The sequence below is a fragment of the Lissotriton vulgaris genome, chromosome 11 (assembly GCF_964263255.1).
Source record: "Lissotriton vulgaris chromosome 11, aLisVul1.2, whole genome shotgun sequence".
Classification (NCBI taxonomy): Eukaryota; Metazoa; Chordata; class Amphibia; order Caudata; family Salamandridae; genus Lissotriton; species Lissotriton vulgaris.
This window is the reverse complement of record NC_141699.1, coordinates 1,100,369,988-1,100,386,162: the sequence shown is the minus strand read 5'-3', so window position 1 is coordinate 1,100,386,162 and position 16,175 is coordinate 1,100,369,988. Positions and strand designations below refer to the sequence as shown.

Genomic DNA, 16,175 nt, shown 5'->3' with positions numbered 1-16,175 from the left:
AGCTGTGGTCCAGGAGCACAAGGCACGTTCCATCTGACCCGGGGTCGCACCGCCTCTATCGTGACGCATCTGTGGTCCAGGAGCACAAGGCACTTTCCATCTGACCCGGGTCGCACCGCCTCTATCGTGACACATCTGTGGTCCAGGATCACAAGGCACCTTCCATCTGACCCGGGGTCGCACCGCCTCTATCGTGACACAGCTGTGGTCCAGGAGCACAAGGCACGTTCCATCTGACCCGGGGTCGCACAGCCTTTATCGTGACACATCTGTGGTCCAGGATCACAAGGCACCTTCCATCTGACCCGGGGGCGCACCGCCTCTATCGTGACACAGCTGTGGTCCAGGAGCACAAGGCACGTTCCATCTGACCCGGGGTCGCACCGCCTCTATCATGACGCATCTGTGGTCCAGGAGCACAAGGCACTTTCCATCTGACCCGGGGTTGCACCGCCTCTATCGTGACACATATGTGGTCAAGGAGCACAAGGCACTTTCCATCTGACCCGGGGTAGCACCGCCTCTATCGTGACACATCTGTGGTCCAGGAGCACAAGGCACGTTCCATCTGACCCGGGGTCGCACCACCTCTATCGTGACGCATCTGTGGTCCAGGAGCACAAGGCACCTTCCATCTGACCCAGGGTTGCACCGCCTCTATCGTGACACATCTGTGGTCCAGGATCACAAGGCACCTTTCATCTGACCCGGGGTCGCACCACCTCTATCGCGACATCTGTGGTCCAGGAGCACAAGGCACTTTCCATCTGACCCGGGGTCGCACCACCTCTATCGTGACATCTGTGGTCCAGGAGCACAAGGCACTTTCCATCCGACCTACCACCACAAGTCCCCAAACGCCAAACCAAGACGTCCAGTACCCGGCACCACTGCAGATTGTTCCACATCTGGCCTGACTCTGCGGTCTGAGCCTCAATGGTGAGAGTCGAGACACAGAAATGTAAGACATACTGGACCACAGGCATGGCCACTGCTCGTGGTCAAAGTGCCCTAGTGAACTGTACCCACCAGGATAGCTCCCTTGACATAACTTCCAGGCGCTCACCAGGTCTCCTGCCGTGAGGAGGAGGAAGGGAGGGAGGGAGGCAGGAGAAGGAAGGGAGGAAGGAGAGGAAGGGAGGGCGGAGAGGGAGGGCGGAGAGGGAGGAGAGGGAGGGGAGGGAGGGGAGGGGGGGATGGGGGAGGGATGGGAGGGAGGGAGGGAGGGAGGAGGAGGAGGAGAAGGAAGGCAGTCAGATCATCCTGAACCCCTGGCCAAGGACCTCAAGGTGGGGCTGGACCCAGGTGTGCTCTGAAAGGCTTTAGAGAAGCTGTGCACCCCAGGGATTGGTCCTTCCTTCAGGTCCGCCACTGACCCGAGTGTGGGCAGAGACTCTACTGGTCATACTGGGGGGAGGGGGTGGAATAAATTCAATGCATTATACAGATAGACCGGTTTCAGCGCTTTCTGGTGCTCAGACCCCACGCGTCGCCTTGTAGTCAAAGATTCAGAGCAGCCCTCAAGGCATTGATGGTTGAAAGGCGGCAGCAGTCAGCAATTCTCTTTAGACTAAAATTAAATTGCATGGCCGGAGTGCTTCTTGTACGTTATTTCCAACATCGGGTCCTTTATGGATGTATTTAATATTTTGTGTGTAAAGTTGGCCGCCTGCAGGGAGATAGGTTTTGCAGGCGAAGGCACATCACAGATAGTTTTATTTTAATTGAATATTTGTATTGCGTGCATTTGCTGCCCATGTCTCGGTGGAACAGGGTCAAGACTCATTTACATATGGCTGGGTCTGAACTGAGGTGGCGAAGTGAGCTAAAGAACAATGATGGATTCAACCCAGATCTGTGACGGGACAGTGGGGGGGGGGGGGGGGGGGGGGGTATGGAGTGTTTGCAAAGTTTCAGCACACCGTCCATCATCTCCTTGTGTTTGCTTTGTTCACCCTAAGTTGGCAGGGTATGCCCAGACGTGGGTCCCTTGCTCACTTTGACACTGAATTCAAGCTAGCCTGGCTGATGAGGGGTGTTAACCTAAAACCGGTCCCAGGATTCTTGTTTCCGGTCCACGGAAGACGTGGCTTGGCAGTTCGGGCTGGACTGTTCCCATGAGGCACAGGGTCAGACTCATCTGCATATGGCCATGTCTGAACCGAGGTGGTGAAGTGAGCTAAAGAACGATGATGGATTCAACCCAGATCTGTGACTGGGGGTGAGTGTCTGAAAAGTTTCATCGCCCCGTCCATCATCTCCTTGTGTTTACCATGCCTCGGAAATGGCATAGGATTTTCCTATCTATTTTTGTGGCATATGCTGTCGATAATTTTTTTTTTTTTAAATACAGTAACCATAGGATTTACTGGCTTTGCCAATGCTTCTTCATTTCTGAGGCTGCACTTCAGCCTTGATACAGAGAAGATGAGAGCGCAAACCTTCATTGATGGACTGGTTAACAAGTCTGGTTAGGACTAGTTAGTGAGCGGCCTTTATCCAATACATCTTTCAAGAAACAGCCTCGCTTCTAAGCAGCCGAGGGGTGGCGACTCCCGCATCCTTCGTGGCATCCGCGGCGCGCGCTCAGCATGACAGGCCGCGGGACAGCGGCGAACACCGGGCCTCTAAGCGCTTCAGAAAGAGTTCAGCACAACTGGGGGTCACTGTAGAATTAATACAGGGGGCATGAACATAACTCAAGGTGTCTTCAAAGTGATGTAAAGAGAGGCGGATGCAGCGGCGGAGCCCACGTGACCTGCGCGAATCATATACTGTCAACGTCACCTCCGATGAAGGGAGGAGGGGGGGATAAAAACTGGGTAAATAAACACGAGCCTGGTGATAAAGCCGTGGCTCACATCCTAACTTCACCTCGGGGCGGGCCGGCAGCAGAATGTTGTTTCACTCCTGGGGTCTCCCCGGGCCTTTCTGGATCAGAACTAAGCCCCAGAGAATCAATGCTGCCAGTGAAGACACACAGGAGCCCCCTCCAGGGCCCTCCCCTGAGCCTGGCCAAGCCGCGAATTCAACCTCTGTAGGCTCTTGGGTGACCTTGGACTGAACTAGGGCTCTGGCGCCAGGATTAGCTCGGCCAAATACTGCCCCCCCCCCCCCCCCCCCTCCTTCCACCTCCCTATTAATGCACCCCGAGGGAGTCTCAGGACTCGGGGGCGCCCGGCCAGCCCGTGCCCGCATCCACACGTCACCAGGGTGGCGCATATAGCAGGTGTGTGCGGCGCACCAATGGCCTGCCCGAAGCTCGGTGTGTTCCTCGGCGAAAAGGACCAGCGGTATATTATACGCGTGCTGTGTGCTCTGCTGCACAGAGGAGCGGGCTGGACCCTGGGAGAGGTGGGTGTCCTGGCAGAGTCCAGGCTCAGAGGCGCTGGCATGTACACGGAGGAGCCGCGGTGTGCCACGGATCACAAGAAGCCTGCGTCAACATGTTTCAACATGTGCTGGGCATGAGCAGGCCCCTCCACTCCATGTATGTGTAGAGGTGCTAATGACAGGTCAGTTTCACACGAGCTCATGATGACACTGCCAGGGCGCGGCCTGTCCAACCCTTTTCTGAATCAACCTTGGACCATGGCCGCTTTCCACCGGTCGCCTCGTGAAGGGCCAGTGTGCGGCAGAACCCTGTGTGCCAGCTGCAGTGCCACCCTGACCTGCCTCGATGTGCCAGGGCGTGGCACAGAGGAGGAAAAGAATCAGACCTCTGCGCCTCAGCTCCTGCCCTTGCTGGACAGGAAACCCAGGTGGAGAAAACAGAGTGACAGTGACGTGTGCGCACAGGAGACACCGCCGACCGGCCATAGCGACCAACAGCCAATCTCAGACACAGGAGGGCCACTCCTGGTGGGAGCCCACAACAGTGTGCCAAGGACCCCCGGGGTCTTAAGCGCCATGGAGCATGTATCGACCAATCAGAGGCTGCGCAGCCCTTCACACCGGCCTGTGTGGACAAGGAGCTACGCACACCCTGTGACCCTGGGCAGACCAGAAGGGCAAACATCTGTACTGGAGGCGGAGCGGGGAGTCAGCCCCTGGCGCAAAACCAGGGATTAACCCCATGAGGCAGGGGCAGAGTTCAGAGAGCTGCTCCCAGGAGGTGAAGTACTATCTTGTGGTAGGGTCGAAAGTCCACAGCTCTGACGCCTTGCTCCACATCTCACCTATCCTGACAGATAGCACACCCATCCCAAGTCCACAGCTCTGGCGCCTTGCTCCACATCTCACCTATCCTGACAGATAGCACACCCATTCCAAGTTCACAGCTCTGGCGCCTTGCTCCACATCTCACCTATCCTGACAGACAGACAGCACAACCATCCCAAGTCCACAGCTCTGATGCCTTGCTCCACATCTCACCTATCCTAACAGACAGACACACACATCACAAATCTACAGCTCTGACGCCTTGCTCCACATCTCACCTATCATGACAGACAGACAGCTTACCCATCACAAGCCCACAGCTCTGGCGCCTTGCTCCACATACCACCTATCCTGACAGATAGACAGCTCACCTATCCCAAGTCCACAGCTCTGATGCCTTGCTCCACATCTCACCTATCCTAACAGACAGACACACCTATCACAAGTCCACAGCTCTGACGCCTTGCTCCACATCTCATCTATCCTAACAGATAGACACACCCATCACAAGTCCACAGCTCTGATACCTTGCTCCACATCTCACCTATCCTGACAGACAGACAGCACAAGTCCATTGTGAAGAGCTCGAATGTTTCGAGACTCTTTTCTCCAGAGCAGGGTGAAACACTCTGCTAGAAACTGGGGTCCAGGACTAATGTCAAATGCCCCGTTAATGTTTTGGCCAAGTGCCTGGAAGGCCGGGATGGCATAGCGGTGCCCGGGGCCTGCTTGGTGATACGCCTATAAATTGGGCATGGGAATCGTATGGTTCACTGCAATGGTTGGCACGTCTGCCAGGGACCCAGACTGATGGATACGGGCATTTGAATTTGACATGGCTCCGAGCCGGTGGATCGATGGAACTTGCTGGTTCAGGTGTGGTCTGGTGGTGGGGAGGGCGAGGGGCGGTTGGCCCTGGTCGCCCTTGTGGCGGTAAGGAGGCCACATGAATTGCCTTGCATTGTTAAGGCGAGTCCGCTGCATACTCCCTAGGCCAGCACTGAGGGGGGAGATACGGTAAGCTCACCCGAGAGAGAATGGAGACACCGGCTGGGGGCAAGGGCGCCAGTTTACAATCTAGGGCATGGGGCATCCGCCCCTGGTTATTCCCTACGAGCCCCAATGAGCAGCCTGGTGGTGGAGGGGTGGGCCCCCCAGGTGGCAGACAAGAACCAGATGGCAGGGGCTCACCTCTCAAGGAGGCAGGTGGGTTGCGCCTTGCGTGGTTCTTCGTTGGGGGTGCGAGCCTGAAGGCCCCTTGGTGGAGTGATGGAGAACATTCTTTGTCGATAAATTAAGTTCTGTCATTTCTGCTGATAGATTATGAAGTTATGATCAACATAAATAAAATATCGTTCAGTGACCAAAGTTGATAAAATCTATGTTGTATGAAATTTGAATCTTGTTGAGGATAAATTGTCATGTTTATATGTGATGGTTTATAATAAACATGGCCTCTTATCCACAGCTCTGGTCCTCAAGTCTGGATTTGTGAGTTCTGATAGGGGGGGGGGGGGGGGGGAGGGGGGGCTGGGGGGGGGGGGGGGGATGGGCGCCGGGAACAACCTGGGGGGTCCGGGCCCGATGGAAACAAACCTATTTTTGCAGCGGCCCCAGTGCGGTGCACGTGTGTGTCCTGTAGATGAGATCTACATGAGCGTGGGAGGGGGTGTCCCCCACCTGAAGTCACTACGGTTAATTCACGGATGTCTGTACCTCGTATAGATTAGCCCCCACCCTCCGCCTATCTTCTTCCCGGCGCTCGTGGCCAGGGTGGGCTGTGTGGATCGAATCAAAGCTTCACTGGAGCATGAAGCCTGTTTTGTGTTCACTCTACTGGAAGAAGCCTGTGTAGGAGTCAACTTGTGACCTGATAGTAAAGACCCCATGGGGGCTGTGAAGTAGGGCATGGCACACTGCCATAAGCCCCCTGCCCCCCCCCCCCCCCCCATTCCCCATCAGCAGTCACAGGTTGCCTGAGGAATGGTCTAGGAGGATGAACGAAGTCAGGCAAGCTTAAAGGGGTCTGTGTGAGCGCTACGACAATCTGTGTTGTTGTGCTTGCTTTAAAGGTCTGTGAGAGCGCTAACACAATCTGTGTTGTTGTACTAGCTTTAAAGGTCTGTGAGAGCGCTACCACAATCTGTGTTGTTGTACTAGCTTTAAAGGTCTGTGAGAGCGCTACCACAATCTGTGTTGTTGTGCTTGCTTTAGAGGTTTGTGGGAGCGCTACCACAATCTGTGTTGTTGTGCTTGCTTTAAAGGTCTGTGAGAGCGCTACCACAATCTGTGTTGTTGTACTAGCTTTAAAGGTCTGTGAGAGCGCTACCACAATCTGTGTTGTTGTGCTTGCTTTAGAGGTCCGTTGGAGCGCTACCACAATCTGTGTTGTGCTAGCTTTAGAGGTCTGTGTGAGCGCTACCACAATCTGTGTTGTGCTAGCTTTAGAGGTCTGTGTGAGCGCTACCACAATCTGTGTTGTTGTGCTTGCTTTAGAGGTTTGTGTGAGCGCTACCACAATCTGTGTTGTTGTGCTTGCTTTAGAGGTCTGTGTGAACGCTACCACAATCTGTGTTGTTGTGATTGCTTTAGAGGTCCGTGGGAGCGCTACCACAATCTGTGTTGTGCTAGCTTTAGAGGTCTGTGAGAGCGCTACCACAATCTGTGTTGTTGTGATTGCTTTAGAGGTCCGTGGGAGCGCTACCACAATCTGTGTTGTGCTTGCTTTAGAGGTCTGTGTGAACGCTACCACAATCTGTGTTGTTGTGCTTGCTTTAGAGGTCTGTGGGAGCGCTACCACAATCTGTGTTGTTGTGCTTGCTTTAGAGGTCTGTGAGAGCGCTACCACAATCTGTGTTGTTGTGATTGCTTTAGAGGTCCGTGGGAGCACTACCACAATCTGTGTTGTGCTAGCTTTAGAGGTCTGTGTGAGCGCTACCACAATCTGTGTTGTTGTGCTTGCTTTAGAGGTCTGTGTGAGCGCTACCACAATCTGTGTTGTTGTGCTTGCTTTAGAGGTCTGTGTGAGCGCTACCACAATCTGTGTTGTTGTGCTTGCTTTAGAGGTTTGTGGGAGCGCTACCACAATCTGTGTTGTTGTGCTTGCTTTAAAGGTCTGTGAGAGCGCTACCACAATCTGTGTTGTTGTGCTTGCTTTAAAGGTCTGTGAGAGCGCTACCACAATCTGTGTTGTTGTACTAGCTTTAAAGGTCTGTGAGAGCGCTACCACAATCTGTGTTGTTGTGCTTGCTTTAGAGGTCCGTGGGAGCGCTACCACAATCTGTGTTGTGCTAGCTTTAGAGGTCTGTGTGAGCGCTACCACAATCTGTGTTGTTGTGCTTGCTTTAGAGGTCTGTGAGAGCGCTACCACAATCTGTGTTGTTGTGATTGCTTTAGAGGTCCGTGGGAGCGCTAACACAATCTGTGTTGTGCTAGCTTTAGAGGTCTGTGTGAGCGCTACCACAATCTGTGTTGTTGTGCTTGCTTTAGAGGTCTGTGTGAGCGCTACCACAATCTGTGTTGTTGTGCTTGCTTTAGAGGTCTGTGTGAGCGCTATCACAATCTGTGTTGTTGTGCTTGCTTTAGAGGTCTGTGTGAGCGCTACCACAATCTGTGTTGTTGTGCTTGCTTTAGAGGTCTGTGTGAGCGCTACCACAATCTGTGTTGTTGTGCTTGCTTTAGAGGTTTGTGGGAGCGCTACCACAATCTGTGTTGTTGTGCTTGCTTTAGAGGTCTGTGTGAGCGCTACCACAATCTGTGTTGTTGTGCTAGCTTTAGAGGTCTGTGTGAGCGCTACCACAATCTGTGTTGTTGTGCTTGCTTTAGAGGTTTGTGGGAGCGCTACCACAATCTGTGTTGTTGTGCTTGCTTTAGAGGTGTGTGTGTTTCCCACAATCTGTGTTGTTGTGCCTGCTTTAGAGGTCTGTGTGTTTCCCACAATCTGTGTTGTTGTGCTTGCTTTAGAGGTGTGTGTGTGTGTGTTTTCCCACAATCTGTGTTGTTGTGCTTGCTTTAGAGGTGTGTGTGGTGTGTTTTCCCACAATCTTTGTTGTTGTGCTTGCTTTAGAGGTGTGTGTGTGTGTGTGTGTGTGTTTTCCCACAATCTGTGTTGTTGTGCTTGCTGTAGAGGTGTGTGTGTGTGTGTGTTTTCCCACAATCTGTGTTGTCGTACTAGATTTAGGAGTCCGTCTGTGTGAGAGCTACTATAATGTGTCGTGCTAGCTTTAGGGGACTGTGTGAGCGCTACCACAATCTGTGTTTGTGTTGTTGAAACGGGGGCTCCCATTGCCACCGGTCTGTGCCCCCTTGCTGCAGGAGGTGTCCGTGTACTTTACCCGTTGAATTGCTCTGCAGCGTTCAAAGTCAGCATCACCTGAGGGGGGAGGGGTGGTCCTGTGACGAGATCCAATGGGAGCTGAGCATCATGGTATCAGGGAAGCACAAGAGAAAACGGAACTGTTTGAATGACAGGACATCGCCCCATTCAAACAAGCTTTTGCAATGCAATGCAATAGGTCTTGCATTAGGGAAGTTTGAGCTATTGGTCTTGTTTATTTATGTGTTGGTTTTGAAAATCGCGAATTTAATAGCTTTGTCATTTACAATGCCAATACTTTTAACTTTCGCAAATGTGACACCTATAGCATTTGTAATGTAATATGTGTTGTATTTACGTGACTTAGATGTATTGATATTACAAATAACAATAGCTTTACATTTTTTTAATAATTAATACTCAAATAAAAGTTATTGTAAATTATAATGACAATAGCTTAAACTTTTGTGAATAACTTTTGTGAAGATTATGTACAGTGTATTTTATTGTGACGAAAATCCAGGAACAGAAGTGAAATATTAACATCTTTTTGTGACATTTGTAATAAAGCTTGAAACACTGAGAGAACATATTTGAACCAGTTGTTGTTGAATTGTTGCACAGATTGATGCCGTGGTGGCGCTGACTGATGTTGTGGTGGCGACGAGTGATGCTGTGGCATTCAGTGATGCCGTGGTAGCGCATAGTGATGTTGTGGTGCACCTGAGTGATGCTGTGGTGGTGCCGAGTGATGCTGTGGTGATGCAATAGATAGATAGATAGATAGAATCAGTGCGATAGATTGATAGAGTGAGGGCGATAGAGGGAGGGCGATAGATAGATAGACAGATAGAGTGTATTTATGTTGCATTGAGTAGAGTGTAAGTATGAGGTGTGTAATTATATGGCACTGAGTGGTATTATGCGGAGTGTATTTACGTTGCATTGAGAAGAGTAATTATGTGCTGTGTAATTAGGTGGCACTGAGTGGCATTTGGAGTGTATGTTGCATTGAGTGCAGTGTAATTATGTGGGATTGTGTGTGGGGGGGGGTGGGGGGCAGTGTGAGGTGTGTGTGTGTGGGGGGTGTGGGGTGTGTGTGTGGGGGTGTGTGTGAAGGGTGTGGGTGGGGTGTAGGGGTGTGTGTGTGGGGGCTGTGTGTGTGGGGTGTGTGTGAGGTGTGTGTGTGAGGTGTGTGTTTGTGGGGGGGTGAGGGGGTTGTGTGTGGGGGGGATTGTGGGCCATTCTCTCAAGAAAAAACAGATGTAAGTGAATGTGTGAACATTAGTTGAAACAACAGTAAACAACACTGCGAAAAATACAAGCATGAAAGATGTGGAATCCATGAAGTTGCATAAAAAGGACGAGATAGCTACATTCCCTAAATGTGTTGTACTCGTGGCTGCTATCAGATGAGGTATGTTGACGGATGGATTGCCTCCTGTTACTTCCCCTTATGATGAGCAGGCGTGGAGAGCAACTTGCAGCAGAGCAAAAGGCCAGAGGTTGGGGAGAAGACATTTTTAAAAATCTAAAGAAAGCCAAGGACGAAGAAGCACTGGGCTGGAGGAAGGAGCAACAGAGAGCAGGTCTGGGCGAGTGGAATAAAATGCAGCACACGAAGGAGAGAGCAAATGGGGTGAGGGGAGCAACATTAAGCGCTCAAGGCGAGGGGTGCAGGACTTTAGTGGAAAGAAACCTGCACACGAGCCCTCGTGTTTAGCGAACATGAAAAACTCCCTACACAAGAAACATTAAAGCACCTTTCTTTAAAACTGTATTTATTTGTTTTTTTCCTTTTTTTAATATATGTATTTAATGGCAGCATCTTCTTTATGGAGCCGTCTAAAGAGCAGACGGGCTGCACTGACCCGTGGAACTTCAGGAACGCTGAGCTTCACTATGAGGGTAGACCGCCCATGCTGTAAACTGTCGGCAATGGAAAACAAGCTGCCTTTGAAGAAGGGCAGGCAGCGCTGGGAGGGGGCTGATTCACAAGCAGATGGGCCTGTTTATGACCTGCGGAGCGCGTGAAGTGGCTGTTGGGAAATGTCTTACTTTGTGGGAGGGGTAGGGGGAGTGGGGCGCGCATTAAGTGGCTGGTGGTTTGAAGTATGATGCCGAGGCACAGACAAATGGTTTGCGATGTGCACGCGGGGGCGGGGGAGTGTGGGGGGGTTGTGTGTGTGTGTGGGGTTGTGGGTCAATTCTCTCAAGAAACAAGAAGTGAAATATGGGGGCTGTTCAAGCGCCGTTTTAGAAAGTTATGAGCTGTACGTGGCACTATACAAACATGCAAATACTGGCAGCTCCTCGGCAAGCGCCTCATTGTACTTCTAATGGCAAGAGTTAGCAGTGTCAGCAGTGTTAATGCAGGCCCTTGGGATGGGGGGGCAGGACAGGCAGAGCTCTGTTGCCCGGGGGGGCGGCAGTTTGCGGGGTGGCAATGAGAGAGGCGTGATGGGGTACGGGCTGAGCCTCTCCGGAGGAAGAACGTCCAGGGGAGACCTTAAAAAGAGACCGCCAGGAGCAAAGGTAGAGAAACCGGGGAGACACAGAGAGAACAGAAGAGTGCAGGGCGGGGAGGGGGAGAGCAGTGAGAGGAGGGGAGACCGGATAACTCAGGAGAAAGAGGATAGGACAGAGGTAAGGAACAGAAAGAAGAAGAGAATGGAAATGGCGGAAATAGATAAACGGGAGAAAGAAAACAGTGAGAGGGAAAGTAGAGTGAAGAGAGTGAGGCAGGGTAAAGTAGGAGAAATGGTGGAATCGAGAGAGTAAAAGAGATGACAAGGCAGGGGGAAGGGGGAGATAAAGATGTAAAACAGGGGGAGAGGGAGAGGAAAGACAAATGGAAGAGAAATTGCAGCAGAAAAGACGGGAAAAAAGAAAGGTGGAGCTATGAAGGCGGATGTACACCGGGAGGGAAATAAGCTCATGTATTCAATAAATAGCGAGTGAGGGAAGGGGCGAGTGAAACAAGGAAGAGAAGAACGTGAGAGGTGTGGGACAAAAGGTACAGCGGAAAACAAGCTCTTAGCATTGCTGTGGCGGGGGTGGGCTGGGGAGAGGCAGCCTTTGAAGTCTGATGCAGAGGCACAGACAAATGGTTGTGCGTGATGTGCACGCGGGGGAGCGGGGGAGAGGCAGACTTTGATGTCTGATGCGAGGCACAGACAAATGGTGGTGTGACGTGGCTGGCGATGGCGTGCACGCACGAAGCTCACATGAACTGTACGCGATCCGCAAGTTTGGTAGAGTTTTTGAACTGCCTACTATAATTTCGCTTATCTATCCCTGTAGGGTAGAATAGTCGAGACCTAAAAACGATCAGTAACTTACAGTTAAAGAAAGACAGAAAACTAAACGAAAGATACAAAAACTACATCTACCAGAATGCTTGGGTGTTTACTGAAGACAGCCTTCCTGAAGGCAAACACCTGAGAGAAGTTCTGTGCTGCTTTGTTTGGGCGCTGCCACACTCTGCGGGTTGCATTAAGGGCTGTCTGCCCATGGCCCGGTTTTTTATTTGTTTGTTTTTTATAGAGCCTAGTAATGCCACAGACATCCTTTGAATGTGACAAGCAAAAATGATAGAGTTCTTGAATGAATGTGAGGCTCTGACAATCACACGTCAGCATTCCAATCTATCGTTTTTCATGCACTGTTCCACCGAAGGCACAAACCAGCCATACGCAAATCAGCACTGGTCCTGCTACAATAGGAAGAGTCCACCTGGTCCCCTCCTGATGGGGGATACAAGCAACCCCAGACCAGGTGCCGCTTGGTTGGACCCAACCAGTGCAGCTTGAGACCAAGTCACAGTGAGCACAGGACAGGCACCTGGGCCTCGCCAAAGCACCAGCGGCATCTAATGCAACAAACAACAAAACGATGGAAGGAATGCTTCAAGCAATCTCAGCTATCGGCGCTCATCTGGAAGATGAAAAATGGCGAGGAGGTCTAGACAGGTGAAAGTTAATGTTATCGAGACTTATAAAGCGCACTGTGACCCTACAGGTATCCTGGCGCTGAGATCCATGTGACTGCTGAGCCTAAATGCTAAAGGAAAGACAGTATACCAGTAAAAATGGGCAAGATTGAAGTTAGAATAGAAAGAAAGATGGGGCAAGAGGCTGACCCAAACTCTGGAGCTCAGGAAATGACCTTTACCTGAACTGCCTGATGTCACGTGGATCTTGAAAGGGAACATGGCCGGCCTGAAATACCACTTGCAGAAGGAGCTTTAACCAACACTAGGAAGAACACTTCTAAAAGCCACTATTTAATGCCGGGAGACCCAGACAGAGTGGATCTTCTTGCTAGGAAGTAGTTTGGGGCAAGCCAGGGAGCAAGGTGTATGTTGTGTTACAGTAAGTTATTTTATGACCGTCCATGCACACACTGGGTCGTTACAGAAGGAACTTTGAGGCAGACTGGATGTGGCTACCTAGTAAGCCTGGCTGGATTTTGTGGATTTGCGCAACGCAGAACTCCGCAAGAGGCAGAGTTCCATAGAAATATGGCGTTCGCAGTGATTGCACAGTGCAGATGCTTGTCCGCACTGTGCAATCATCGCAAACGGCACCTTGCACAGCGCAAGCGGTCCTTTCTTTCCCTTTTTTGCCGCTCGCATAGATTTTAACCCGAGCACCAGCTTTCTCAATGCGAACAAGTAGTTTCTCATCACGAGCAGTCGGGAGCATACGTGACAACTCGCAATGAGAAACCTGACCATCCCACGTTGATAAATCTCGCCGAGATGATTATTTTCCACGCTTGCGCGCCAATTTGATGATGATCGCGAACGAGGAAAAATCTCGTCAGGAGGTTGATTTTCCTCGCTCATGGTCGCCAACTTGACATTAACGATCGCCAGCGAGAAAAAAAAAACCCGATACACGGAGCAGAGTTTTTCAGAACTCCGCGAGCTCCGCTTAATGCCGAGTGCGGAAAACTCCATGGGTGAGCGTAGTTCACTGCCCAGGGTTACTACCTAGTGAGATGCGCAATCCCAAGAGAAGATACAATGGAGAAGGGACTTGAAGAGGCGAGAACCAAGGAAACATCCACAACGCAGAACAGATGAAAGAGAAAGCAACAGGGCAGTCTCTGGAGATAAAACGGTGAACACAAGGTTGCAAATGAACACCTTACAATTCTGGCCTCTCAACTCAAACCTAGAAAAATGTATATTATTACACATTCTCAAAATGTAATGAAACAAAGTACAACAAAATATTTTTTTTAAAACCCAGGAAAGAAAGGGGACGGTCCTACCTCAACATGCAGGTGTAGTTCCCAGTGTCGTTCAGCGTAGCGGGCTTGAACCAGAGCATCTCTTTCTCCTTGGTGATGCGGTTGTCTGGCAGGCGGAAGTTGATTGGCTCCTCCAGATCCCGGTCCTGCCTGGTCCAGTACCACATGAGCGTCAGCCCAGCTGAGTGAGCGGTGCTGTAGTTGTGCTTCAAGAAGTCCTGGAAGAGCGGGCACTTGACTAGCGCGGGCTCCCCATCATACACCTGCTTCAGTTTCATGGGGACCAGACCCCAGTCATCGCAGCGCTCTGAAAACACAAAGAGCGAGGCAACACATTAGGGCTCATTCTACTGAACAATGGAGCAAGTCAGTCTGCGCATTGATTACTGAGAACAACCCAGCTTATTCGAATGCCCAAGGCCTGTTCAGCATCACTAGACCTCTGCAGCTGCTCAGCAAGTTGTTTTCTCCATTTAGCTCACCAGATGTGCAGGTACAATTACATTACCTTTTCTCTGCCTGCGCCTAATGAACCTTTGGCCAACTCGGATCACATGCTTTGTACGCGACCCGCTGTTCAGGCTTTGACAGCTGGTGTTTCCGTGGTTGTGCACTCTATATATAAAGGATATTTAATCTTAAAGAAAGCAGGCTACTCCCCAGAGGACATAGGCAGGTGACACATAATTTGATTTAAATACAATGTTGCAATTATATAAACGTACATATTTAAGCTTCAGGGGGAAGGAATGTGCAGGAGACACGGACTGCTTACTACTGATCCAGCAGCGGTGGTCTGAGTGCTGCCCTGTGTTGCCATGGAGGCAACACAACGCGCCTCCTAGGATGGACATCAAGAACGTTTTAGGATACACCCGGCATCCTTGTTTTACTGAGAAGGCAGTTATTTAACATGGACAGTTATCTTTTCATACCTAAGATGCCCACACTAGAAACACAATGAGGTCATTCCAAGAAGATTAATTTCATTATACATGTTCAGTGTGTATCATTCCACAGTCAAATGACAGGTACGTCAGTACAGGAAACATTCACTCATCATATGTTGAACATTCACTCATCATATGTTGAACAAAAAACAAAGTGAAAGAGAGTAGCCACCTCCAGTGACAAAGTAGGCTTGTGTCGGAACCCTTTCCAGAGGGCCACAGGGCAAGCAGGAGCTGCTGGGCACTACAGTTCCATTGAGGGCTTTTACTCGTGATGTCCCGGGGCCTGAGCTACTATGGACTGAGCAACTGGGTTAAGTACCCCCTCAGAATAGCGCTTGGGTTCGGAGTGAATATCAGTCGGCCCTAAAATGACTTATCTGTGTAGAGAATTACAAGGGACCTCACCTGGTCAAAGAGAAGGCTAAGGCTTGGGGGTCAGAAGAAGTACCAGGGGTCTTCATGTCTTTTCTTGGTGCAGTAAATGAGGAAAAGAGGGTACGGCAACTAAGGCTTGTGGGTCGGAGAATGCATCACCTGGCCCTCACATGTTCTATCAGGTTAAGAACCCATAAGGCAGTCTGGACTCGGCCGGGTCAGTTCTCTTCTAAATGAACTGATCTGCGCAGGGAGGTTCAAGTAATTCAGTTACCGTCACATTTTGTCATGGTGTCAGACTTGGACAATGTTTGGGGTTCTAGGTATGCAATGTAATTTCCTCAGCTGGTGGGGTAGAACAGAAATTGTATCTACTCCAAGGAGGGAGGGGAGTAGTCTACAGGGCAGGTTCTTAAGCAATCCCAATCAAGATCATCGCAATGGTAGGACCGGAATCCAGTCTAACGCCCCCTATGGACACTCTAACCAAGACCTCCTACCAGCTCACACTTCTAAAGGTCGCAATGAAGGCTTTCCGATTTTACATCTTCCACCAGCCGCTGCTCCTCTGGTGGCGGTCTTAAAGAATGTTCCGCTGCTACTGGAGGGGCAAACAGAATCTATTGAGCAGTTAATGTCTAAAACCATGCACTGGCTAGGCGCTCAACTGAAGGATGTGGGGGCACCGAGGTGGGATATCTGTAACCAAATGATTATGGCTAGACGTGTATCGTGGGTTGGTCACGCCACTAAGGATGGGTGGGGTGACTGTAGTTGCCAATTTTAATGATCCCCATGTTGTCAGATTTGTATTGGGTTATTTGGGGAGCAGGAACCAATGGCGCCCACCTGGGAACATTTCTTTACTGCCTCTGGGTTCTTTTTATAGATCGAGTCATCTTTCTTTGCAAGGGGGCACTGGTAGACTTGCACCGCAAAGACCCATAGGTGGCCCCTTTAATCTCAACCTTGCTAACAGATTTGCTCCCTTGTCTGGCTTAGATTTGTGCGATTGACTGTCTTCCGCAGTCCTACCTGTGATAGAGGCCCAAATTACCCAACCTGTACCCTCCCCTACGACTGCCTTAAGCTTTCAGCAGGATATCCCCGGG

The 16,175-nt window shown here is 50.7% G+C and overlaps 1 protein-coding gene across 2 annotated transcripts in view; it reads right to left on the bottom strand.

The window, feature by feature from the left end:
- Positions 1-16,175, bottom strand: part of IL1RAP (interleukin 1 receptor accessory protein) — a 305,541-nt gene that overhangs the window by 125,708 nt on the left and 163,658 nt on the right. For both annotated transcript variants that reach the window (XM_086944629.1, XM_086944630.1), the window contains exon 3: positions 13,757-14,042. In XM_086944629.1, the coding sequence (XP_086800755.1) occupies positions 13,757-14,042 (286 nt within the window). The remainder of the gene's footprint in view (positions 1-13,756; positions 14,043-16,175) is intronic.